Raw genomic sequence first — 26,549 nt, 5'->3', positions numbered from 1 at the left:
GCCCTCAGGATTACAAAAGACCCCCATCACCCCAGCCACAAACTGTTCTGTCTGCTGCCGTCTGGCAGGCGGTACCGCAGCATCATGACTAAAACCACCAGGCTCAGGGTCATCCCACAGGCAATAAGACTGTTAAACACCTGAACAGCTGAAACAACATCCACAACATTCATCTGATCTGGCTGCTACTTAGAAATTATTGTATATCATATTCCAATCACTTGTATATAGAATCTTATTGCACTATTCCACATTTTTTCTTTTTGTATTTACTTGCATTTTTATTATGTTGCACTGTTGGAGGAGCCTGTGACCTAAGATTTTCATCGTCATAACTACACTGTAGCTATGTTCGTATGACCAATAAAAGCCTTGAACCTTTTCACCAAGCTGCTTTCTGATGGTTTTGTAGCCCATTCCAGCCTTTAGCAGTCATCAGAGGGTGCGGACCCTCAGGGAAAATATTATCCCTGAGGGTCCTTAGACAGCTCTTTAGTCTTGCCCATGGTGGAGGTTGGAATCCGATTTATTGATTCTGCGTCTTTTATACAGGTAACAAGTTGATATTAGGAGTACTTTTTTAAAGGAAATGGACTTATGTAACCGGTCTGTGGGAGCCAGAATACTTGTTGGTTGCAAGGGGATCAAATACTTATATATACATACAGTATATGGCGTTAATAGCTGTGCCATATATACCTGGCTGCTCTATCCCTCAGAACGGTTACAGGATGTATATTTTTTTAATTCTGTAATTTGTTATCTTTAATAATTTGTATGAATGCTTCTTGGTTAATATTAAGCTGGCTATTCTCCTGTTGTAACAAATGCACATGTATCCTATGTGGGACGAATAAAGGTATTCTGATTCTGAAGAGGGTTGTCCTATGTCCTAGTTTCGTTTGAACACATGAGGGTAAAGGTAAAGAGTTTTAATGAAAAACACAGAGTTATACAAATCAAATTATTATATTGATAATAGTAAGAAATACTGTTCACATAAAAGTATGCATGTCTGATTCTTCAAATATCAGGCTTATTCCCAAACATTCAGTAGAGATTGTATCGTGTGTCTCTCTCTCTGTGTGTGTGTTTTCCCAATGTGCAGCTGGTTCCAGTTAGGCTCCATTTGTTCCTCCTCCAGGGAACAGATAGTGCGACTGCCCATTTGTGCCTCCATTAAGGGAGAGGGAACACCTCTGCTCATGATTCAGTCTTTACTTTCCCCCAGCACACACAGCCATCTCCAATCCTGACTCTTTGCTTGCATGGGTTTAAACCCGTTAATAACCATGTGTGTTTTTTGATGTGGTTCAAATTGTGTCTCTGTGTAAACAATTAAAACCCAAAACATTCGGATTGCACATTCAAAAGTCTTCTCTCAATCTTTTTGGTGGATCAAGTTCTTGCTGTTTATCTGTTCAGATGGGCTTGGATGTTGAAAGCCTGATTCTGTCTGTGCTCTCTGGTTGAAAGTCTGAAGAACATTAGGCCTTTGCCAATTCATTTCCCCAAACATGGTCTGCCAGCTTGGATCATATGACTCAACTGTGCTTCTGAACACATAAAAAGGCTTTCAAGTTTTCACAGATCCTGCTTTTTGAAGCATTTTGTCCTTGTCCTTGCCCCTTCTAATGCGTGACAAACACCTGTTTCTCACCGTAGTCCGTCTCTTTTCCTTCAGTTTCTACCATCTTGTCCTTCCACCTAAATGGCCAGGATGTCGGGCTGGTCCTGTTGTGGCAGCTCAGCTCGGGGTCGTGCAGGAGGTTCCACATGAGCCAGATCTGAGGAACACTGAGGCTGTGAACAACCATGAGTTCCCTGTAAAAACACGGGTCAAATGTTTGAAGGTTGGGCGCTGCAGACGGACGGGGAATCCCGAAGGTACGGAAACCCTGGTGACGCGATGGTTTGACACCGATCAGCTGGAGGCACATTCCCAGAAAGACATCATCAATGGGGAACAATTCCACCTGGAAGTAAAAACAAAATGCTTGCATAAAATAATTCTTATAGAAGATATACCCGCATATTAAGTGTCCAATTTTGATTCACCTGTTGACAGGCAGAGCTAAGTCTCCGAGCCGTATGTCCTGACATGACAAACCCCCCTCCACCAGCGTAATTTGGGTACAAGCCCCCTCCGTAGACAAACTCTGGCACATAGTATTTGGAACTGCGCCGGCGAATGGGTTTAGCATGGATAATAATATCACCCACAAACAGATCTGTGTCTGGCTTTTGACCTTGGAGCATCTCTAGTATATTCTCCACGTTAACATACACATCAGCATCGCCCTTGAAGATGAATCTGAATGAAGCAAAACAATGGGAAAAACATCAGATGTGAGTCTTACTAATCTAGGAATCAGATTAACCCAATATAGTTTATAAACACTGACTTGACATGAGGGCAGCTGATGTTAACCCATTCAAGGAAATGTGTTTCCTTCAGTGTCAGGTTGAAGAAGGTGTCGTCAAAGTCCCACAGCAGGATGTCCTTAAAGGTTTGACTCTCGTAGGTCAAAAGCCGATCCCACAGAGGCAAAGCTGTCCGATTCCTGGGAACCCCGAGGAGGAAAAGAGTGCGGATGGAAACACCATTTTTGAAAAGTCCCTCTTTACCCCAGGTCCGACGTACAACCTGAAAGTTATATCGAGGAGAGAGGAAAAGAGGAAATAGTAACCTATAGGTTCAACTTGAATTACTTTCCAGCAGAGGAGACACATAAAAACAATAACTTGAATTGCAGTCAGTCTTTCCCAGTTAGGATTCCTTTATTAAAGGAGACATGTCATGCTTTTCCGGTTATTACCCGTCCCCTTGTGTGTTATGAAGGTTTTTATGCAAGTGAACCAGGGGTGTCAAACTCAAGGCCCGGGGTCCAAATCCGGCCCGTGACTTCATTTTATGTGGACCACAACAGCTCTGAAAGAATATAATATGTTTATTATACGGTTACATGCCGATTTACAGAAGCACGTTGCCCATAAACTACATATCCCACAATGCATCTCAAATTTGACCTTTTTTCCCAGAATTTGACTTTTTTTCTTCAAAATATGCCTTCTATCTTAGAATTAGCCTTTTTCTCAGAATTTCCTTTTTTGAAATGTTCACTTTTTTTCTCCAAACATTTTTTGGACTTTCTTTCTTCAGAATTTGGCTTTTCTTTTTCAATCATTTTGTGACATTCTCACTGTAAAGACTTGCAATTATTTGCCTTAGACTTCTGCTTTCAGACGTAGTTAATTATGAAGTTATTACCCAATCCGATAATAATCCAATGCAGACGCAATAATGTAATATTATACATTATTTTATACATATTAAATATTCATATATGTATTTTTATATAGTCTTTCTTGAAGTTACAACTGGCCCTTTGAGTGCAACCATAATGCTAATGTAGCCCGTGATGAAATTGAGTTTGACACCCTTGATGTCTGCAGAGTCACAAACCCTCAAAGTACACCCTGTAGCGAGTAAAACTCCAACACACCTCCCCAAAACGCCTCGTTGGAGATTTCTCGTTTTCCATTGTTTACTTCCTGGGTATCGCTACGTAGGGATACCCAGTAGCCACGCCCAGAGCTATGACCAGGCTAATTGGTCCAAATTAACCAATCCACGGACTTCCTTCCACACACACACACACACACACACACACACACACACACACACACACACACACACACACACACACACACACACACACACACACACACACACACACACACACACACACACACACACACACACACACACACACACACACACACACACACACACACACACACACCCTCCCTCCCTCCCTGGCTGCAGGCTGATAACAGACAGTTGGGATTGCTGTGAAATTCTCTCTGCAGATCCATTGTCACAGCGTTTATCAACCTTTTTCTTACTCAGTATCAAGCCACACTTATTGTTTTTACTTTGGCTGTGAGTTTGTCTGTGTTTCGCTGTGTATCGCTAAACAAGGAAACCACACCTCCACGGAGCTCAGCGCGATTCACAACGTCCCGACCAATCAGAGCGAATCAGAGAGAAATAACGGTAATCTTTAAATCACAGCTCCCTGAAAACAATTACAACAATACACAAGTTATAGTTGTTCATATTGTAAATGTGTCTGGCTGTAAATGAATCCAGATGAGACAGGCTGATCTGGTCTCAAAACACACAGATACATGAGTCAGTTATTTACATCCCTTGTAATTATTGTCAGCCGTAACAGACACCAGGAACTGAATTTAGAGGCGGATGCAGTTTTGACACAAGAGAAAGGAGACTCTCTCCTTAGGACGAGACTAAAGTGAAAATGTCAGCAATTGAAATCTTCCTGAAACTTCTTTGGCTGTAGCATTTGGCAATTCAACAGGGAAACAATTGCTGAGGGATGAATTGCAGTGTGTGGATGTAGAAATGAAGAAAGAGGGAGGAGAGCAACAAAAAGTAAATAACTGCATGAGAGGATCTTACACACACACACACACACACACACACACACACACACACACACACACACACACACACACACACACACACACACACACACACACACACACACACACACACACACACACACACACACACACACACACACACACACACACACACACACACACACACACACACACACACACACACACACACACACACACACACACACACACCTCCTCCCTGGCTGCAGGCTGATAACAGACAGTTGGGATCGCGGTGAAATTCTCTCTGCAGATCCGTTCTCACAGCATTTATCAACCTTTTTCTTACTCAGTATCAAGCCACACTTATTGTTTTTACTTCGGCTGTGAGTTTCGCTGTGTTTCGCTGTGTATCGCTAAACAAGAAAAACCACACCCCCCACGGAGCTCAGCGCGATTCACAACGTCCCGACCAATCAGAGCACACTGTGCTCACAGGGAGGGTGGGGGCTGGAGCTATAGGAACTACAACGAGCCGTTAAAGGCAGAGAGTCAACTTCAGTGAATACACATAGTTTACAGAGATGCTGTATGAGAAACCAATGTGAGTTTGGAAAATTGCACAATATAAATATATTCTAGTAGACCTAAACAATGAAATGATGATCAGTGGAAATTGCCATGAAATGTCTCCTTTAAACATTGTTCAGCCAAACTGTCAACATCCTCTCCAAAGCAAATAGCCGAGTGATTAAATCCAGGAAAAACACTGAATAAAGTTCACAATTTAAAATCTGTGTTTGTCAGGGGCTGTTCAGGGTACAATAGCATACGAAAGAGATTTGAGTTGAATTACCAATTATGTTTGCTCATCTTGTTCCTCTGATAACTTTAAGTCTTCCAATGACTTATTGTTGATATGCAATTAAAGAGTTTAGAACATGCAAGTGTATTGTAAAAACATGGCTTGAAACTGGATAAAAAGTTAATTTATGAGAACTTCTGGCAGATAACCACAATGGTGATAAATACCAGATTTTTCTAGTTTTGACATTTTTGGAACGTTTGGGACAACACCACATGGGATATTTTACCTGACGTTTTTCAAAATCTGCAGGGATAGATTTCACTGCAATCAGCATGTAGAGAGCAGCAGACGACCCTTCACTTCCTTCTTCTTCTTCCTCTGCTCCCCCAACGTGACATTTATCAGGCTGGTCTATGAGCAGTTTAAAGTTTCTGTTGTCCTTTTTTCTCAGATAGCCCTCAAAGTCAAATGGAGGCATCGTGGGCAGGGGCTTGGCAGCTGTCTTAGTCGGCACAGCATTTTTCCGTCGTGCCTTGGATTTCCCCTTAGATTTGACCTGGGGTTTTTGCTTGAGCTGCAGAAGTTTGGATTTGGACTGGGGTTTGCAGGGAGGCAGCTGTGTCTGTGAAGGGTTGGAGGGGATCTGCTAATATTAGAATTATGACTTCTGTTTGTACAGCTTTATCTTTGTGTCCTTCATTATAAAAATGTGTAAGAGCTTTTGCAAGTCAGTCAGATGGACATAAAGGCAAACGTTAATACAAATATACTGTACACACACACATTGAAGCACTCAACATAAGCTATACTAGTATTTACACAGCACATACTGGTGCTTCAACAGACCAACAAATGTCTCTCTGTGAGCACAAAGACAATGATGCTGGAAACCCTAAACCAAAACAGAAACAATGAGCTAAATATTAAAAAAAGGGTAACAAAACAAGCACATACATTCATCACTTGAATTAAATACGGTCATACCCCTTGAGACTCCTGGCCGACTTTGGCCCCACTGGCGCCCAGCAAGGTCCTGCTGGGGCTGGTAGATCCGTGGATTTCCAGCTTCAGCAAAGGCCTGTCCCACTCAGAGGAGAGCACGGCCTGGAGACATGGGGGGGATTTGTTTAGACATTCAAATAAATCAAAAATATGAAGGAGAATTATGTAGCGGTAGTCCAGTCAAAGAGATAGTTCATATTGTTTGAAGTGGTGTTGTATGACATTAAATAAAATATAAATAGTAGCTTGAGTGTATGCTACGTTTAAAAGATGTTCACAGCCGTTATCCTTGCTTGCATGAAAGCAACCACACTCCATTGAAATAAACTTTAATTTGACCTTGCAAACTTCTCCACTGCTGCCTCGATCTGTTAGCTTGTTTGTTTGATTATGTAACTTCTGTTTTAATGGATAGTTCCGATCCACCAAGGTCACCCAACAACACAAACTAACTAACCGAACAGGGCAGTGGTAGATCAACAACTCCCCTCTTCTACTAGGTTTATTAATGAATGCTTTTGTCAACAGAGTCTGGAGGCGACTGTTCCCTGCTGGATACTTAAAATGACACCAATTATTCACTGAGCCTTCTCAAGGAGGCTAAAATATGTTCTGCTGCTGCAGTAGTTTAGTAACTGGACAAGTACTCCTGAATCTGAACTATCCCTTTAAGAATTTGACCAAACCTCCCTTTTCCTATGCTGTGATTGGCTGCTTCCTCACCTGCCGGGCATAGAGCAGCACACAGAACAGCACCAGCAGCAGCATTGTGCACATCACATCTGCCTTCACATGGAAGATCCTCCTCATGGTCACCATCTTCCTCAGCATCTTCTTCATTAACCTGACTTCAGTTAAGTGTTGGACAGGATTCAAGGCATTCAGGCAGTGTGAAGGAGCCGCTGCAGTTCATACTGCTTTGCAGACCGCAGAGCACGCTGAACCGGAGTCAGACTAGATTCTGGTTTGCAGGCTGTTTTCATATCACTGGATGTACGTCCAAACTGTCCAACTCCATCCTCCTCTTCTTAGGTACCAATGGGCAGAGGCATCCTGGACAATAACAACAACAGATTTCCTTCATCTTTGATACTCCCTGTTTATAAAGAGGAAATTGTTACCGTCCCATTTGTTTGTTGCCAGGAGGATTATTCAGAAAACCATCTTGTGAAAATGCAATACAAAAATGTGGTTTTCTGGAATATATATTGATTAAGCAGTAAAGGATATAATATCACAATAATTCAATCGTGGTTAACATAATTGTGAAAAAACTTCACACAAGTGACTTTAATAATTTGTCTAGCTCACAAGGTAGGGATGTGAAAATAGATACCTTTTTTCTAAATGCGGAAATTGTCATGTACGAACAATTGCACACTTTATTTCTACAAATGAATACATTAGAAATCTGCATAAATCAAACAAAACCCTTTATTAAAAAAGGGGACTGTATCATCTTTAATAACTCGGTTAAGATGGTTGGTTTTTACTGAAAAGGAGTGTCCTACATATTGTGAAATAAAATTGCTTATTTCTGTACAAAATGTTAGACAATTTCAGTATATTCAAGTGATGATTATACGGATGAATCGTCATTCATTATTTTTGGGCCGGGATAATTGTTATATGAAATCTGTATCAAATATATAGCATATTATTTCTGTAAAAACAATAGACACAACCAATCAGGCTCTTTTTCTCAATTTGTTTTGAAAGTGCTTACTTCAGGGTTTTGGTCATTTGGAGGTCATAAGATGTCCTGGCATCTTTATTGAAAAAGCTTTTCAACAAGTAACGAAATGCTTCCCCCTCACCTCGAATAAGCTACTATTCAGTATTATTTATTTAAAAGGATCCAACATGTCATTGCTTGTTTGTAAATTAATCCATTTTCTTGTTTCCCATCGATTGATAAACTTTGTTCTGAAGGGGGAGTGTCTCTTATGTAAGTGAGCATGAGGGTACCAACTCTTTCAAAGAACACTGTGTCCCAACAATAACATCCACATCATTTGCAAACATGCCCAAATAACGCCCTGTTATTGATGTGACACAGTATATATGTATATGTTTGAGGGCAGCAATGTCACAAAAGCGTGACCAACAATGAGCAAAAGTATAGCAAACTTCTTGCGCAATTTACACAGAAAGTATAATTTCTCGCCAAATACAATGGGCATGTTTTAAAGTATCAACAACTAGCTGGTTTGATTAAAACGCTTTAGTTATTCAATGTTCGCTGACTGATGCAAGTCATTCAAACTTACCAGACGAGACGGAGAAGGTTAAAGTGGTAACATCTGGGCAACACAAATCCACTCTGCGCAGCGACACAAAGAAGATGATGTAAAAAGTCCCGAAGAGAGAAGAGGAGGGAGCTGTTCACATGCTGTCTTCAGGTGTGTGTGTGTGTGTGTGTGTGTGTGTGTGTGTGTGTGTGTGTGTGTGTGTGTGTGTGTGTGTGTGTGTGTGTGTGTGTGTGTGTGTGTGTGTGTGTGTGTGTGTGTGTGTGTATGTGAGGAGGGTAAGAACAGCTACCTGGCGCTGAGACTGTCTTCTTCAAGAGCTGCTGACTGCTTATGGTTGCCTTCACGTGCTGTTAGACATTGTGACAAACAAGTACTTTGTATTGTTAAGCGGGTATTCTAAGGTAAAAATAAGCTTTTGTCGTATTGGCAATTCACATACAGGGAACTTGGTCTGGTGTAAATGCGCACTGAAAAAATATAAATAATATACTTTTTTTTAATACAATAAAACAAGAACAATCTTTTTTTAAATAGGCTACCTTTTAAAAATATGTAGGCAACAGTGCAAGTGTTTAAAATGAAAGAGTTAGGCAGGAAATGCGTAAAGAATATATACTAGTTTAGATGTATTTGAATTTATGAGTGAGTAGTCAGACGACGGAGCTAACAAGGAGCACCTGAATGCAGCATCTTCATCCTTTTTTTCCTTATCACGTGACTTAAACCAAAGCGAAGCTACTTCAAGCCAGATGCCAGCACAGCAACTGAGGAGGATTGTGCAGGGGAAAAAAAGCAAGAGGAATAAATAAAAGTGCAGAGTGTGAGTTCATGTTCTGATGAGTCATGTTTTTTTATTCTCCCAGTACGTCACTAAGACATATATCAAAGCCAGATCCAGAATAATTCATCCGGGAAGTAGTATTGGAGATCATATCATTAAAACTGAGCGTCACTAATTATGTTCAATATTAAACCTCACACAAATGAGTTCCTATATATTTAAATATTTCTACCACCCTAAGCAACATGCAGGAAAGCACACGCGGCAGCAGTAATGGTGATTCATGACTATGTACTAGGTCTTGACTGAACCATCTGTGGCGCCTATAGAAAACAGCTTGTGCGTGAACATGTGTGCATACAATTAGACCTATAGAGAGAAGATACGTTTGGAAAAGTGCATGGCAATAAGTGAACACGTCTGCAGAGTTGTGGCCCTTAGAACCTGCTGGATGTAGGGTGTATACAGCTAAACTGTAAAAAAGAGAATAATAAAAGATATGTAGCATAGCCTACATGGCAGATATATGTCCCACAATTGGAAGTAATCTTTTCCCAATTATATCGTTTTTGCTGACTAACTGTCGAGCACAAATTCTAATAGAGATCACAACGTTTCCAAGAATACAAAAAACATGCAATCTTTTAAAACATAATTCATTTAATAACAATTTCTGCCACAAAAACACACTTACAATCTCTCTCTCTCTACAAAAGGTAAACACACAGCATTGGTCCTCTTTGTCAACTATTATTTTAAAATGGGTTTCTTTGGCTACAAACACTCAACAGCTTGGAGCAGAGAGCCTGAGCGTTCGGGGCTCTGTCTGAGAGGAAGCTGCTCTCCAGCTGTGCTCTCTCTAAACATCACTGTGTCAGCTCGCGGCTGATCCAGCATATTTCTACAAATCGTCATGGAAAAACATTTATTTTACAAAAGTGCAGGGTCACCTGGAACTTCTCGAGAACATTCAATGGACATTAGCTAAACTGCTGCCAGGTTGTTGCTTATTCTTAAATCACGGTTAAAGATAGATTAAAGCTACAACAGCGTTCCTTTACATGTGTAGTTCTCATCCCACTAATCTCAGTCCAACCTTGGAATTGATAAAGGTTAACATAATAGCTCTCATCCGTTGTTCTTGTCCTTTCAATCTATTGTCCTTTTCTGCATTCCACCTCCCTTTGCCCTCAGGAGGATGCAGTGCCAGCTCTCATGATCCTAAACAGTGCGTTGACGTTGTTGCTCTTGATGGCGTCTCGACAGGCAGAGATCACTTGGTTCTTGGGCTTACCCACTGGAGAGAAGTAGGAACAGCAGGAAAGATGGATTAATATGAGGAGAACATATATATATATATGTGCAAGAAACAACTACTCATATAGAATGCCACACATGATTTTAAGTTTCAAAGCACTGTTAATTATAGAGAGGACACTATTTAGAGGCCTCAATTTGCGGCAGACCCAAATACATAAGAATACACAGTGCCCTACCTCTGAGTCTACCAGCTCGCTGTATGGCCTGGTTGACAGACTTCAGGCAGGCCAACAGTGCATTGTGGTTGTTTGAGCGGATTTTATACTCGTTGATCAGATCTCTGTTTAGATCGTACAGCTCCCTGTAACGCTTCTTCATTGTAATCCTTCAGAGGGCAAAAGTATTTGGAAAAAGAGGGAGAGAAACAATTGCTTGTTAAAAAAAGATTTGATATCAGTATTAACAGTGTATGGTGAAATGCAAATTGTTGATAATAATGCACAATACTCACATCTCACCCATCAGGCGGGCATCCTCTGCCTGCACCAGCATGTTCCTGATGTAGTTAGAATGGTCGGCCATGGTTGCAGTCAATTTCTGGTGGACAGAGTGGAACTCATCCACCTATCAGACAGATATTCAAGCTTCAATAAAAAAAAGACCATTTCTCATATGCTCTCTGACTTCTCTTGGCCTTGAGCAGCCTTTTCAACAGGTGTTGTTGAAGTGTGACGATGGATCCTTGGGGTAAAAGTGGAAAGTTCTACATGTTCCCCTCTGGTACAGAATAAAGGAATTCTGATTCTGATTCTAAATAAAAGCATTAAAATATTTGAATCTGTTGAAAGTCTGACCTCAGTGAGTGTAGTGCGTAGCTCCTCAAAGTATACAGGGAAGTCTGCTTCTGCCGACAAATCCTCTTTAGCGAGGAAGGAGGCCAGTGACTGGACCAGATCTCCTGCCAGGTCGATGTCATCAGTTCTCAGAGTGATCTGATTGGGCAGTTTGAGATGGATTAATGTCAAATTGTAGCTGATGTTCATTAAGTAATCACATTTTGCTCATGATGTTTCTTCATTTTTGTTTGTTCGGAAATACATTCTAGTACCATTGATTTCATTGGTAATCTTAAAAGGATCAAATCAAACAAGCTCAAATCTGAATGAAGCTAACAGCTAAAGACGTTATTGTGCTTTTGTACCTGTCCATTGCTGGCCATACTGACGGACAACAGTCCCCCTCCTCTTAGAGAACTAAACGTGATGTCAGGACTGTCTACTCCCTCAGGAAGCAAGAAGTTCTGATTCAGCCACATCACCACCTACACACCATACAAGCACACGATGCATATCAACAATAACATAGAATTGAATAGCAAAGGCATATCAGCATGTCATTGCCTTAAACATGCTGTGGGACTGTTCAAAATCATGTTTCTGCTGCATTCCCACCAAAGCAGTTGTTGCTGTGATAATCTTTAGAAGTCACTTCAAGCTCCCAATATAGTACATGTAGATTTTATATTTATATATTTTTTGTCATAGCCTTCTTTTAAATATTTAGCCCTATTCAAAGGCAGCTGAAATCAACTAAATAAAAACAAAGGGACAACTCTGTGCTGAAGCTTGTTGCAGGAAAACGTCAGCTGTTACACAAACTCCTCGATGGTTAGGGGATAACTGGTTTTGTTTCGTTTCTTACCCTCATTCATTGGCCAAACGTTGCCAGCCTTATTCTATTTTGTCAACCTAAAACTGAATGAAAAATTCTGATCGCTGGCTAAAATGATTGGTCACTGCAGAGTGAGGTCTGGCTACGTTTCTCCAAAAGTTTACTATGTTATGTTTTGCTCCAGGCTCATGCGTTTTTTACCCTAACGCTGTAGCTCAAACCTACATTCAAATGAAAGTGAGGATTGACAGTTGCAACTCCTGGTTTGGTGTGCTGCAGCCTTTTTATTGTCCTCCGTGTTCCTAAAAGACGCTCTGACAGCCTACCCGTTGTGGTCGATCGTTGATGCTGAAGGTGACCCTTCCGCTGGGCTCTGCAGCCGAGGAGTCGACCGTGATGTCATACATGGAGAAACGTGGCAGCTGACGGGTGATTTCAAACACGTGGAATTGAGTACTGGAGAGAGAAAAAAAGGCTGTTCTATTTAGTATATGGCTTCGCCCTCTAAGGCTATCGCTATTGGGTAATCCCCCTGCGCCCCCGCGCAGCACTGAAACACTTGTAGTCTACGCCCACCCGCAAGGTGGGCCCCACCCTCGGGCCTCTTTCCGGTATAAATAGGAAGGAGGCCCGGCAATCTGCTCCCTCTTTTTTTCAGCAAACCAGCACAGTTACTGAAGCACAGCAATTGAGAATCATCATGAGCAACAACTGCGTCCGTGATTGTCCCTCATGTGGCTCTGGGTTCATAATGAGTTATGACCTGCAGTGATAAAAGCAGTATGCGAATCCTGCCGGGGGTCAGAGCACGCGTACGCGGCTCTAAACCAGCAGGTAGCATGCACTCTCCCCTCGGGCGACAGGAAGCGGAGAGCGGACACTCTTGCTGCTGTGGCCGAGGAGGACGATTGGCCCGTCCAGGCTTACGAGCCCGCTGACGGGGCCTCGTGTCCCTGGGGCAGAGTGCCGGGCAGGAGTCCGAAGCAACTCCTGCCCCGCCTCCCTCCACGGTTCACCGTTTGGTTCTCCCCTCCCTCCTCTCCCCCGGACGGGGGAGACAGAGTCGGAGCAGGGTGCCAGCTTGGCGGCCGAACATGCTTTCCCCCTCTCCGTCACCACAGCGCGGCGAAGTCTGTTACGGAGACGGCCAGAAAAGTGCTACTGGACGCTCCAATCAGCCCGGACGGGCTGTTCGGACCCCAGTTCCACGCCATGGTGGAGTCCATGAAGACGGCCGCGGAACAGGTGGACGGCATTCGCCAGCATGTACAGCTGGCTCCAGTCGGCTGAGCTGCCACAGCGGCACCAACGCCCGCAGCAGCCGGCGGCTGCAGGGGCTCCGTCCCACGTCTCCGCTCCCCCGCCACCCCAGAGACAGGGTCTCCCGGCGGCGAGTCAAAGGGGAGTGAGGCTCCCCTGCTCCTGGTCTGCTCCGCGAGAGCCTCAGAGGAAGCGGAGCCGGTAATTAAGCCGGCTGTCACTAATCTGTTGATTAAGTAGACAGCAGGGCTCCCTGCAGAAGCCTGCTGGTTTTAACCTATCGGTTAATAAACCTGCAGAGCTCGCGGAATTCCCCTGTCTGAGATACCCCTCCTACACGGTCATAAAAACCCATGAGCGCCGGTATAACGCCTCATGTGGACAGCACTGCACACACCTCCACTCATCCCCTGAGCGTGTACACGCCTCATGATGACAGCCGGAGTGAAACGCAGCGTGTGGAGGTTTCCTCACAGCCCTTTCGCCTTACGGGCAGCGGCGGCGAGGGCAATGGCGTGGCTCGTCACCATGACGACCATTACAGCACATTACAGAGAAGCCAGAACGGGGGAATGAACAGTATTCCAGGCTGAGTGCCCCCAGCGGAAGCGCCCGCAGCGCCACGGCGCCAGGGCTCGCTGCAGAAGCCTGCTGGTTTTAACCTATCGGTTAATTAACTGCAGAGCTTGCTAATTAAGCCGGCTGCCACTAATCTGTTGATTACCAGCAGGGCTCGCTGCAGAAGCCTGCCCGTTTTAACCTCGGTTAATAATCTGCAGAGCTCGCGGCATTCCTCTGTCCGAGATACGCCTCCTAAACACGGTCATAATAAACCCATGAGCGCCGTTATAACGCCTCATGTGGGCAGCACGTGTGGAGGCCCCCACGCAGCTCGTTCGGTCCAAGCCCACCTGGGGTTGCCTCACGCCCTGTGTAAACCAGCTGCCTATAACCTGTTGGTTAATAGCCAGCAGGGCTCGTTGCTAAAGCCTGGTTTTAACCTGTCGGTTAATACATTTCAGAGCGCGCTAATTAAGCCGGCTGCCACTAATTTGTTGATTAGTAGACAGCAGGGCTCGCTGCAGAAGCCTGGTTTTAACCTGTTGGTTAATAAACTACAGAGCTCGCGGCATTCCTCTGTCCGAGATACGCCTCGTACACACGGCCTTTATAAACCCATGAGCGCCGTTATAACGCCTCATGTGGGCAGCACTGCACACACCTCCATCCATCCCCTGAGCGTATACGCGCCTCATGATGAGAGTCGGAGTGAAACGCAGCGTGTGGAGGCTTCCTCGCAGCCCTTTCGCCTCACAGTGGCGGCGAGGGCAATGGCATCACGGAGAAGCCAGAACGGGGGAATGTGCAGTATTCCAGGCTGACTGCCCCCCCAGCGGCAGCGCCCGCAGCGCCACGGCTCGCTGCAAGAAGCCTGCTGGTTTTAACCTATCGGTTAATAACCTGCAGAGCTCGCGGCATTCCTCTGTCCGAGATACGCCTCCTACACACGGTCATAATAAACCCATGAGCGCTGTTATAACGCCTCGTGTGGACAGCACTGCACACACCTCCATTCATCCCCTGAGCGTGTACACGCCTCATGATGAGGGCCGGAGTGAAACGCAGCGTGTGGAGGCTCCCTGGCGTGGCTCGTTGCCATGACGACCACAGAACATCTCGAGCATGTGCGCCCGCTCTTAGAGTGTTTCTCAGAGTGGCAGCGCGTGTGTCTGATGGACAGATGGATGAGCAGGCTGATCAGCAGAGGATACGTCCTGCAGTTCGCCTCTCCCCTCCTCCCCTCCTCCCCCCCCCCCCCCACAGTTCAATGGGATACAGGAAACACTCCTGTCCTCCCAGAAGCTATGTCTTGCGCTCCAATCCGAGCTGCTGGAACTCCTGTTGAAAGAGGATATTTCCAGGGTTCCTCAAGGGGAGGAAAATCAGGGGTTTTCACTCCCGTTATTTTTCTAATCCCGAAAAAAGACTGGGGGAATGAGACATCCTCGATCTGTCAGTATTCCACATGCTGACGATCAAACAGGTGCTGGAATGTTTTCAGCCAGCATGAGAGCGCGACTCTCGCGGCGGCGAGGGGAGGAACTGACAGCTCTCCTCCGGCGTGTCACAACCCACACAGCCCTCTCCGTGACGCAGCTGCTCGGCGTTGGCGTCAGCTGGTCACGTGATGATCCCCTTGGGTCTCTTCCAACAGGGGGACACTCCAGAGGTGGTTCATTCGCTGCAGAAGCCTGCTGTTTTAACCTATTGGTTTATAAACTGCAGAACTCGCGGCATTCCTCTGTCCCAGATATGCCTCCTACACACGGTCATAATAACCCATGAGCGCCGTTATAACGCCTCGTGTGGACAGCATGCACACACCTCTCATCCTCTGGGCGTGTACGCGCCTCATGAGGAGAGACGGAGTGAAAGGCAGCGTGTGGAAACTCCCTCGCAGCACTTTTGCCTCACGGGCAGCGGCGGCGATGGCGTGGCTCGTCACCATGACGACCATTACGGCACGTCACAGAGAAGCCTCTCCCCCCAGCAGTTCCATGGGATACAAGAAACACTCCTGTCATCCTAGGAACAGTGTCTTGCGCGGTTTTTACCCCCACTATTTTTCTAAATCTCCTCTGTCCTGTGCGCGCGCTGTCTTGCTATGTGGCGCGCACGGCTGCCTTGCGCCATTCTCAGCGCCTGTTCGTGCACTATAGAGAGCGCTCGATCGGGCAACCTCTGTCTGCACAGCGGCTGTCACACAGGTTGTGTGAGGCTGTGTCACAGGCATGACTCCTCTTGGGTGGAGCCCCCGGAGAACATCAATGCGCACTCCACCAGAGGAATTTCCTCCTCCACGGCTTTGCACGGAGGAATGTGGAGTGGAAGATATTTGCACTGCTGCATCTTGGTCTTCCCCCTGTTCGTTTATTCATTTTTATTTGAGGGATGTCTCCCATTCCTCTCTGACACACCCTGTACTGGGTGTCCTGTCAGAGTGAGTGACGTCAGGGAGCCAGCTGTGCGCCTCTCTCCTGCCTCTCGGCACGCGGAGAGCGGCCCTTTTCCCCTCTCATAGGAGGGATGTTCCTTTTTCCTCTGACGGAGTGCCTGGTCAGAGTGAGTGACGTCAGGGATCCAGCTGGGCGCTCTCCTACCTGTCTGACACGCAGAGAGCTGCTGTTCCCCCTCTATGATCGCTGCGCAAGGTGGGACCTTCGTCTCTACTTTCTCACAGCGGCCGGTATGTATTGTTCCCAGCCTTCACCCCGTCGGGAAGATAGGCATGTTTTGCTATGTTCCAGGGACGGTGATGCGCAATTACGCATGGCACAACAGGCATGGGGTGTTATTTAGCAGGTGTGTCTGTGCTTCTAGTGCAGGGCGGACCCAGTGGGGCGCAGACTACATCATGCTTCGCCCTTAACCCAATAGCGATAGCCCTAGAGGGCGAAGCCATATACGAAATAGAACTGAGGTTACCTACTGTAACCCCAGCTTCTATGAGTAAATGGCGCAGCCCTCTAAGCGCTGGGCCCCACTGGCTCTACGAATAGCTGAAGAAAAGTTATTTGGTATGGGAGCAGATTGCCGGGCCTCCTTCCTATTTATACCGGAAAGAGGCCCGAGGGTGGGCGTGGACTACAAGTGTTTCAGTGCTGCGCGGGGGCGCAGGGGGATTACCCAATAGCGATAGCCTTAGAGGGATACGCCATTTACTCATAGAAGCTGGGGTTACAGTAGGTAACCTCAGTTCATTATACTGATACTCCAAAGCAAACACACTTTACACACTCACACATCCTACCTAGTTTTCCCTCCAACAAAAGCTTTAATGTGCAGATCCACTGGTATATCTTTTGGGGGGACAATGGGGACTCGGACACAGCCGGACAAATTCTGGGCGCTGGGGTGGACGACGTGACTCTCGCCCTCAAATATCCCCTCTGCGAAGATGAGCACTGCACGGATGATGGTTTCTGGAGAAGACACAAAAGAGGATCAGGGACCCGGGACTTTGTATTTACTCAGCCCTTAAACAAGCTTGAGTTTCTCAGCTTAAGTGCTAAAACACTGTACCATTTGGTGTTGAAATGCTGAGCTCTACATGAGCCTTCTGTGTCTCTGTAGCAGGTCGTACCGAGAGCGCCGTCTGGAGCTGAGTGTTGGCAGGTATGACGCCCACCCCACTGTTTGTCTCTGACACACCCTGAAACAATGGTACAGTTTGTGTGGATGTTAGCATATTTATAAAAGAATATGCAGCCAAATGTGAAATCAGACTGCTATCCCTGATGTGGCCAAAATATGAAAGTAATACGAATAATCGTTTCGGTACAATCAATAATTACACAATTATCCTACTTCAAATGATTCTGAAATGTACTGTCTCTTACACATCTTCATAACAATTTGGTTTTACTGAGGTTTGGTGATATGGAATACTCTCATATTTTAATATTCAAGAAGGTTGTTAAAATGTTTGTTTTTATCTGCACAATGCTATTTTAATGGATTATTTATGTAAACCTCCCGTTAATTGTTATTTTTTCTACTTTTTATTTTATTTCTGCTAGTGTGTGAGATCTTATCTTTCTCTATATTGCATTGTTTTTTTTGGTATTTTCTAATGGATTAAGGCATACACTGGAGAGTGGTGAAGAAACCCTAACCCTGCAAAAGGGTTTTTGCAGCTCTTTATCACATTGTCTGTTATTTATGTAAGAATAATTTGTCATGTTCTACTGCATACATGTAAGCGAATAAACAATGCATTGTGTTTTTTCTTTGAATTAGAAATGTTGAGTTAAAAGTTAAGTAGTTGAGGGTATCAATCAAGAAATATATCAGTAACTTCAGTTCAATTAAAGATAATCTGAAAATAATCTGCTATCATTTATAACACATGTTGTCACGTAAATGTAAATCTACATGTTGCCCATTTCAATAACACCTTCTTTAATCCAACCAAATACTATTCCCCATTTCTACGCTCTTTTTACAATGTAGACAAATAAAACTTAAAAGACAAATAACAAAAAAAAGTATAGAATAAATATATGTACCTTGGCATTCTCTTCATAGTTGCGTAGCTCCAGCAACAGATTCTGTCTGCGTTGGCTGAGCTCTCTAATGAGGTCCTGTTCAGCACTGGTGTCCATCAGATTCCCTTTAAGGTCTTTGCTCGCTGGCAGGTAGCCTCGCACTACAAGATACACACATTTATTACACTAAGGACTTTCATGAGAGTCATTTTCAGGTTCCTATTTGTATTTTGTACCTCTACTGTGACATGATTACAGGCTTTAATGTTCAAAAAGCTCTTTATTTATATATATATATATATATATATTTATAGACTCCACTTCGAGCGATAAAATTACTAACAAAGCACTTATATACTAATAAAGGGCTGGCTTTCTAAATGCCAGTTGAGTAGCACTTGAAATGTTTGGCTCTATGAAACCTGATGTACTTATATGATTCTGTTTTCTTAAAGGTTGTATCTTCCTGGTCGAATGCACTTATTGTAAGTCGCTTTGGATAAAAGCGTCAGCTAAATGCAATGTAATGTAATGTAATGTAATATTTGCCTCATACTGCCTGTGCTGCAGCACCTCTTTTCACCCTCTGTCTGATTGGTTAGCTGGCCGGCTCTGTTGTGAAAGGTGAACCGCTTAGAGATTCCCCGCCCCTAAGCCACGTACAATATGTTGGAGCGTTAGTCAGTAGAAACTGAGTGTTAAAAAGTGATGTCACTATTTCCCAGAAGTAAACAAATGAGTCCACTGGAGGCATTTCAGGCATGGATGCATATTAAGAACTGGATACAGCGTGGGAGACAGGTTCTCGTTCTTTCCTACTAGAGCTGCTCATTGGCGCATGAGGACAAAACGCATTAGGACAAAACTTTTGAGAGAGCGAAACGTCACAGATTACCCATCGTGCCTGGCTGCCAGAGCAGAAGAACCCGTATGTGCGCTCACAGAGCATGCGCCCCTTAAGCCCCGCCCCCGGAGCTCCCACTCTTGGCTCAGAAGAATGAATGGAGACAGAAAATAAATCTAGATTCGGCTTTTAGTTCATTTTACAACTTGAAGGACCTAATGATTATAATAAGGGCTATACAATAGTTCATACTGGGTAGTTTATTTCGTTAAAAAATATATATATCCGCTGATTTACAGACGTCTCTTTCCCAATGTTAGTCAATGGGAAGAAGTCTTTCTGGGCCCAGTGACGTCACGAACTGATACGAAAATTGTAGTACCGCCGTTTGGACACAACAAATATTTTCATCAGAGTCCGGCGCACTTCCTGGGGGCTTGATTTCAGGCAGTTTGGGGTGGGCAGGAGTGTGGGAGAGAAACTTTGAGATGTTAGCCTTTGCAGACCATTTACATGCACACAAACCTATATAACACACTACAGGAAAGGGAAAACCCACAAAAGCCTAATAGGACCCCTTTAATTGTTCATTTTCCCCCGATCATGTTCGATTGGTTGCATGCTTTGCCTGAATAAGGCTTAAAGCACAGCTGAGGCAGACAGGAATGGTGTTATTTTTTAAGGGATTTGCTGAGAGCATTAAAGACACATTTAGAAAATCACAAAAGCATCACAAATTAAACTCAATACATCTCCATTGTACTTAGGTGAAAATGCAAGACTACAATGTTTATAAAATCCTTAACCACAAAAAAAAAATATCCTTTTTAGTTAGTGAGATAATGGCAGGCCGACATACCCTCTCCCTCTATGGAGGTGCAGATGAGTTGTTTCTGTCCATCCAACCTGTAGTCCCCCTCCACCACTCCGGCCACAGAAGATGAGAAGTTGTCTTTGAAAATGACCTCGCCTGTGCGTTCGCTACGAGCGTCAATCTGACATAAAAAGGGGGATTTGATGAAAGACTGAAGATTAATGAGAAATACTGCGGAAATAAACGACTTGTACCCACAAAAATCTAAATACAAATGAGATTTCTGAAGTTTGATTGGTTGTTTTCTAAATGATAGGCCTGCTGGGTTGTGTGCTGACCTTTCCATTGGACCAGCCAGTGATGAGCTCCACCACACCATCAGCATTCAGGTCAAACGCATGGATGCTCATTGCATGATTCTTAGACTGATTGGTAGAGAATAACACATGAAAGAAAAGCAAATGGAGACACATTATCAAAAGTACAGAAGGTACATATTTTCCCATTTACATGTATTGCTATTGATATAACTAAATGTGTGAGATGCATAGCGTTAGATACTACTAGAACTATTTTTTTTCTAGAGAATTTCTCCTACCAACCGTATTACTACGCTGAAGGAAGTGTACATCTACTCCTGAGCAAAAGGCTTTTGTCCATTCTTTGGCAGGTGTAGTCCCACATAAATAAAATAGTCCCCATCTCATCCCTCATCGTCACAGCACAAAGCGTCTCGGACTGTCTTTGTGCCTGTAGCCATCAGTTAACCACGTAACCCATGAAAAGTAACCCGTACTTTTTGTACAAATGACTTTGACCTGCACTCATATCTGCACACATACATTAAATATATTTAACAATCCAAACTCAAATATGTATTTATGTTCATTCAAATTACCAATGTTTTACCATGTGGTGATATATTGTTTTAACAGTTACTTATATAATGTTATTTTTATTGCATTTGTGTGACTCTGTACTGTCCTCTCTTTCACTCTCTTGCTGTTTTATACTCCTGAAATGTCCTATGGGGATTAATAAAGGTCAATCTTATCTTATCTTAGTTCTTACAGGAAAATACTCCCACTAAGGATTACTTGAGTCAGGTTTTGGAAAGAGACATATCATATAGTGTCATTTTGTTGCATTATATTTAGAGAAAGCAGATCTCTTTGGACCATATTTCCAACAGTCTGCAACAATCTTGATTGATAAATCACACTTGAGGTAGGCAGAAAAATATATTAGTTTTGATCTTGGGGAATGTCCCTTTAAAACGATTTAAGATAATTGATTAACTATTAAGCTCTTGCAGGCTCAAATACTTGAGGAAATTATCATTTTTACAATAACAGAAAAAAAAGAAAAAGGAATCAAGCCTGCTGAGGGAGAGTGTGATGTGAATCCCCTCTTGTCCAAGACAGCATTTTCGTAAATGAGTACCTTAATCCTCCAGTAGTGGGCGGTGCGGTCATAAACTCCCACAGTGCCATTAGCCAGGGCATAGCCAAACCTGCTACCATGCATATAGCACAGTGATGTTACAGTCTGTACGAGGAGAGAGGGACAACTTGTTGAGTCAAAAACATTACTTTTCTTCAGCATAAAACAGATAAGATAATAACTAAGATATGAGTAAATATAGTGCATATATTAGTTCAAATGATATACTCTCCCAAAAAAACATAATTTAAAGTCTTTAAAAACATACTTTTGTGAGTATTGAAGAGGGAAATGTGTTGCATCCATTTACCTCATTTTCAGTCATTTCAGCCACAAGCTCATCCTCTTTGAACACCCTGATGTCAAAATCATCTGATCCTACCAGGAGCTGTAAACATAATGCACAAGGCCTGACTTAATTCTCCTTCAAAACAATAAATGATCATATCAATACGATTTAATCTTTCATATAATTAATGTCTACAGTTTAGTCACAAGGGCTGTAACAAATGTCTCTTTACTCCCTAAGCTTCTTTTAAGTTTTTTTAATGAAAACTATCTATCTACTGTATCTTTCTATCTATCCATCTATCTATCTATCTATCTATCTATCTAGTATCTTTTCTTTTAATTTTGACTTTTAGATTCAACAAATTATTTTGTTATTGGAAATTTGAATATGTTTGGATATCAAGAGTCAGAAAGAAACGTACGCTGCCATACTTAGAATCCAGTACCATACATTTTATAATATTAGCATGGTCTAATCTGAACAGAAATACCTGCTTGAAAAGACATGAAAAGACACTGAAAAAAAGGTGTGCAGCATTCAAATGTTTACCTTGGAATTTGAAAATGAATATTATGAATAAAGCTTCAAAGCCTCCAGGACGCAAACCCAGCGACTTCACAGTGCTGCCAGACAGTCAGGACTTACCTCATTTTTCCCATCCCCGGTGAAGTCACAGAGCACCAGAGATCTGACATTATCTCCTGTTACCTGAAAACAAGACACTTGATGAATACATTTATTAAGTTATTTCAGCCAAGAAATGGTTTTCTCAACAGGGACAGTAAATAGTCAATTTAATTGTCTGCTTGTGTCTTCTTCAAATAAATAAGTCAAACAATCTTAACCGACAAGATAGCTAGAAAATGGTTGGGTATGCAGACATATACTGTAGCTAAAGTAGCAGTGTCATTTGTTCTGTGTTATATTGCTTTTTAACAATACCAATTTCTTGACAGATCTGTATTGTATCCCCATGTTGAAATGGTGCTTACTGTCCAGAAGCGATCATTGCCCACATAGTCAAAGCCTTGTAAGGCGCAGTTCCCGCCTATGATGGCAAGAGGATTCGGGATATCCCCGAGCTTTCCCAACACGATAGCATTGGCCCCATCCGTCACCTACACACACACACACACACACACACACACACACACACACACACACACACACACACACACACACACACACACACACACACACACACACACACACACACACACACACACACACACACACACACACACACACACACACACACACACACACACACACACACACACACACACACACACACACACACACACACACACACACACACACACACACACACGTTTTCACTCCATCAGCATCAGCTAAATCCCCCAAAAAGTCACGAATAGATTAACCCCTTAAGTGCATCAGCTTTTTTCAAACATCCCTACATTCGGGGCTCTATATGAATAACTCTAAATACAATATAACTATGTGAGCATCCATACTGATGACAAATACGCGATTTTTTTAAAACGGGGAAAACACTGGATTAAATTGAAGAATTCTGACTTTTTTCTAAGAACTCAAACACATCTTTACATTTGGTCCTAATCCTCTGCTGTATAAATTAGTCGTGGTCCAGAGTGTACATCATTTACCATTCAGTACTTTGCAAATGCTACAACACATTTTGTAAAGCACTATGATCTATCAACTTATTAGTTGAGTTGTTATAATATAAATAATAATAAGCAAACAGTGAAAAAGTAGCTGCAGCTGTGCCACACAAAAACGCTGACAGCCAATCATAATCTCTCCTAGCCTCAAAGGGGAGATATCTTTACTAGAGTTTACTATAACTTCTTATAGAGTGACACCTACATCAGCAAAAAGATGATAAAACTGATGAATTAAGGGCAATCGGAAATGTTACACAAAAATCAACAACCTCTGATTACCTATATGCTGCAATTATTTCATTGTTTCAAGACTCCATTCCTGGTAAGGCTTACAACTACATGTATATATCTTACCTCTCTATAGAATAAATCAGCATTGTCATGGACATCATATGCCAGCAGGTTGGTCTGGGAGCCCACCAACAGTGTGTCCCCTGTCAAGTTTGGTCCAAGCGTTCCAGCCGTCAGACAAGTGACTGCCTGGTTAATGTTGAGGAGTGAGATGTCAGAGTCTTGTGTGCTCTGGCTCAGTCGGTGGGCAACAGGTCTCTGACCACGAGCGTGAGGGTTATGGATGAAAACCTTCCAAAGGGAAACAGGGAGAATTAAGGGGATGAAGTGAAAACATAAGTATGGCATAGTATGTATTAAAAGAGTGAGGTAATGACTGGTAAGTCCAACAAATATGTGGGAAAGGACTGTAAGGTAGGGGAGAACATGGTCACAACAAACATGGGATATGCAAATAAATCCCTCAGGAAATATTAAGCACTTAAGACAACAACCATGCTAAGCTCCAAAAAGTTATGTTGGAATAGTGCACATGTTATTTTATTTACCTTTCCAGCCTGTGTTGCTGCAGTGAGGCATGGGTGGACTCCATCAAATTTCCCAACAGTCACCATGCGAGGGTTAATCTTGTGGTTCAGCTTCAATGTGAATATAGGGACCAACATGATGCCTACTGTATATCCCTATATGAGAGCAGTAAAGCAGACACATATGGCTACAGCGAAATACAATATTATTTACGCTCTTTTTGGATAGTAAATTGGAAAATTAAGTACATGGGAAAAGTATCTTGTATATGACCAAGTGAAATGCGTGATGTTGCCACACTAATGAAATTACAGGCTTTACCCCAGTGGAGAGTTCTGTTGCCTAGCAACAAGAGTTGCAAGCTAAAGCTTCTCTTCGGACTAATCTCCCTGTCCTCTGTGGTACAAGAATGCCAATTATACAACAAAAAGACACCACGTATGATTATTTAACCAACCGTAAGCCCTGTTTCAATGACAAGCACGATATGAATTATTCGAAGAAAATACAATGCCCTATATTTACCTAGAATACTTTGCTAGCCTGCTAACGTCGTTGTCTTATATGTTGCCGGAAACCACACCAGCTATTGAAGACAGTAAAACACACGACTTAAAATGTTTTTGGAAAACCGTACCAAGTTGGACAAGCAACCTCACCTGGGCCTCTGCTTTCCAGTAAAAGCTGTATTTTTGGTTGATTAAGCTAACCAGCTAATGAGCTAGCTGGAGAGCCCGACAACGAAGTGATTCCCTGTCAACAACAACTTCCTGTCATTGGTTTTTCAAAATAAAAGATATTGCCAACGTTTCTGCACAGGACTAGAGCTGGCAGCATGTAACCTCAAATAAATAGCCTACATTTATTAATATAAGCCTCCTATCCATCTTTTAAGACACTTCTACTTTGCCAGAGTATTTCACATTCGACAGTATGAGGTAGTGTCATACTATTAAGTGCCTTTGCTCTTTGAAGTGCCTTCAGACATTCATCTGTTTGCACCTACAGTCTATGGTTTGCACCTTACAATGTATTTCTTATAACAATTAACTAATTTCACTGTACGGTATTTAATTTTACATTCTGTTCTTGTTTATCTTATTCCATGTACACTGTCAGTCAAAAATGTGGACACACATTCAAATTCGAAGTTTTTTATTTTTTTTATTTTTTTAAATACTGAAGACATCAAAACTATAAAAGAACACATATGGAATTATCTAGTAGTAAACAAAAAAGTTTTAAAAATCCAGAATATGATTTATATTTTATATTCTTCAAAGTAGCCCCCTTTTGCCTTGATGACAGTTTTGCACACTTTGACGCCAAGAAACACAAGGATTGGACATTAGACCAGTGGAAATCTGTCCTTCTGTCTGATGAGTCCAAATTTGCGATTTTTGGTTCCAACCGCCGTGTCCTTGTGAGACGCAGAGAAGGTGAGTGGATGGTTTCTGCATGTGTGGTTCCCACCATGAAGCATGGAGGAGGAAGTGTGATGGTGTGGGGGGGCTCGTGACACTGGCTGTTGGTGATGTATTCTGAATTCAAGGCACACTTAGCCAGCATGGCTACCACAGCATACTGCAGGAGCCAGCAAAATATAAATCATATTCTGGATTTTTTTAACATTTGTTTGTTTACTAGATAATTCCATATGTGTTCATTTATGGTTTTGATGTCTTCAGTATAAATCTACAATGTAGAACACATTTAAATAAATAAAAAACTTCGAATTTGAAGGTGTGTCCAAACTTTGACTGGTACTGGATGTATATACTATCCTGCATTTACTTGTTCACTTACAATATTTTTTTAATCGTTTTATTTCTCATATACCTCTACATCTCATATGTTGCCTTGATGGAGGAGCCTGGGACTTAAGACTTTCATTCCTATATCTACATTTTAGCCAGAGTTGGGAGAAGTACTCAGATCTTTTACTTAAGTAAAAGTGGAAGTACCAAAGAGGTATATTCTGTTACAATTAAAAGTTAAAGTGCCAATTCAAAAAGTACTAATTGTGCTGGCCCATTTCAGAATCATATTTATTATATGTTATGATTATATTTATTGATGTATTATTATCACAGCTGGTAAAGGTGGAACTCATTGTAATTACTTCGTATAGGGCAGTGGTTCAAAAGTCTCAAAATGCTACAACTACTGTCACAA

General features: G+C 42.8%; 2 protein-coding genes across 5 annotated transcripts; both read right to left on the bottom strand.

The window, feature by feature from the left end:
* Window positions 1-917: 917 nt before the first annotated feature.
* b3gnt9 (UDP-GlcNAc:betaGal beta-1,3-N-acetylglucosaminyltransferase 9) lies at window positions 918-8,804 on the bottom strand. Of its 2 annotated transcripts, none has more exons than XM_079680846.1 (7): window positions 8,509-8,804; window positions 6,962-7,334; window positions 6,221-6,340; window positions 5,523-5,858; window positions 2,406-2,647; window positions 2,059-2,314; window positions 918-1,976 (listed from the first exon to the last, which is right to left on the bottom strand). In XM_079680846.1, exons 2-7 carry the CDS (start codon window positions 7,076-7,078, stop codon window positions 1,632-1,634), a joined length of 1,416 nt encoding a protein of 471 aa, XP_079536972.1. In that variant the 5' UTR covers window positions 7,079-7,334; window positions 8,509-8,804; the 3' UTR covers window positions 918-1,631. The 2 variants fall into 2 exon arrangements, with proteins under 2 accessions (XP_079536972.1, XP_079536971.1); XM_079680845.1 differs by having other exon boundaries at window positions 6,962-7,291.
* A 1,106-nt stretch (window positions 8,805-9,910) lies between these two features.
* On the bottom strand, window positions 9,911-25,171 carry bbs2 (Bardet-Biedl syndrome 2). 3 transcript variants are annotated; one of them, XM_079680021.1, is made up of 19 exons: window positions 24,900-24,931; window positions 24,696-24,770; window positions 24,395-24,529; window positions 23,910-24,137; window positions 22,896-23,021; window positions 22,549-22,611; window positions 21,922-21,999; window positions 21,612-21,716; window positions 20,507-20,593; window positions 20,214-20,349; window positions 18,532-18,671; window positions 17,546-17,675; window positions 17,274-17,445; window positions 12,529-12,658; window positions 11,733-11,852; window positions 11,386-11,523; window positions 11,043-11,155; window positions 10,768-10,916; window positions 9,911-10,568 (listed from the first exon to the last, which is right to left on the bottom strand). In XM_079680021.1, exons 3-19 carry the CDS (start codon window positions 24,509-24,511, stop codon window positions 10,462-10,464), a joined length of 2,139 nt encoding a protein of 712 aa, XP_079536147.1. In that variant the 5' UTR covers window positions 24,512-24,529; window positions 24,696-24,770; window positions 24,900-24,931; the 3' UTR covers window positions 9,911-10,461. The 3 variants fall into 3 exon arrangements, with proteins under 3 accessions (XP_079536147.1, XP_079536145.1, XP_079536146.1); XM_079680019.1 differs by lacking the exons at window positions 24,696-24,770; window positions 24,900-24,931 and adding an exon at window positions 25,034-25,171; XM_079680020.1 differs by having other exon boundaries at window positions 24,696-24,992.
* Between the last annotated feature and the right edge of the window lie 1,378 nt (window positions 25,172-26,549).

This window comes from Notothenia rossii (genome assembly GCF_949606895.1).
Source record: "Notothenia rossii genome assembly, chromosome: 5".
NCBI classification, from domain to species: domain Eukaryota; kingdom Metazoa; phylum Chordata; class Actinopteri; order Perciformes; family Nototheniidae; genus Notothenia; species Notothenia rossii.
Note: the sequence above shows the minus strand (reverse complement) of the source record. Positions and strands in the feature narration are given on the sequence as shown.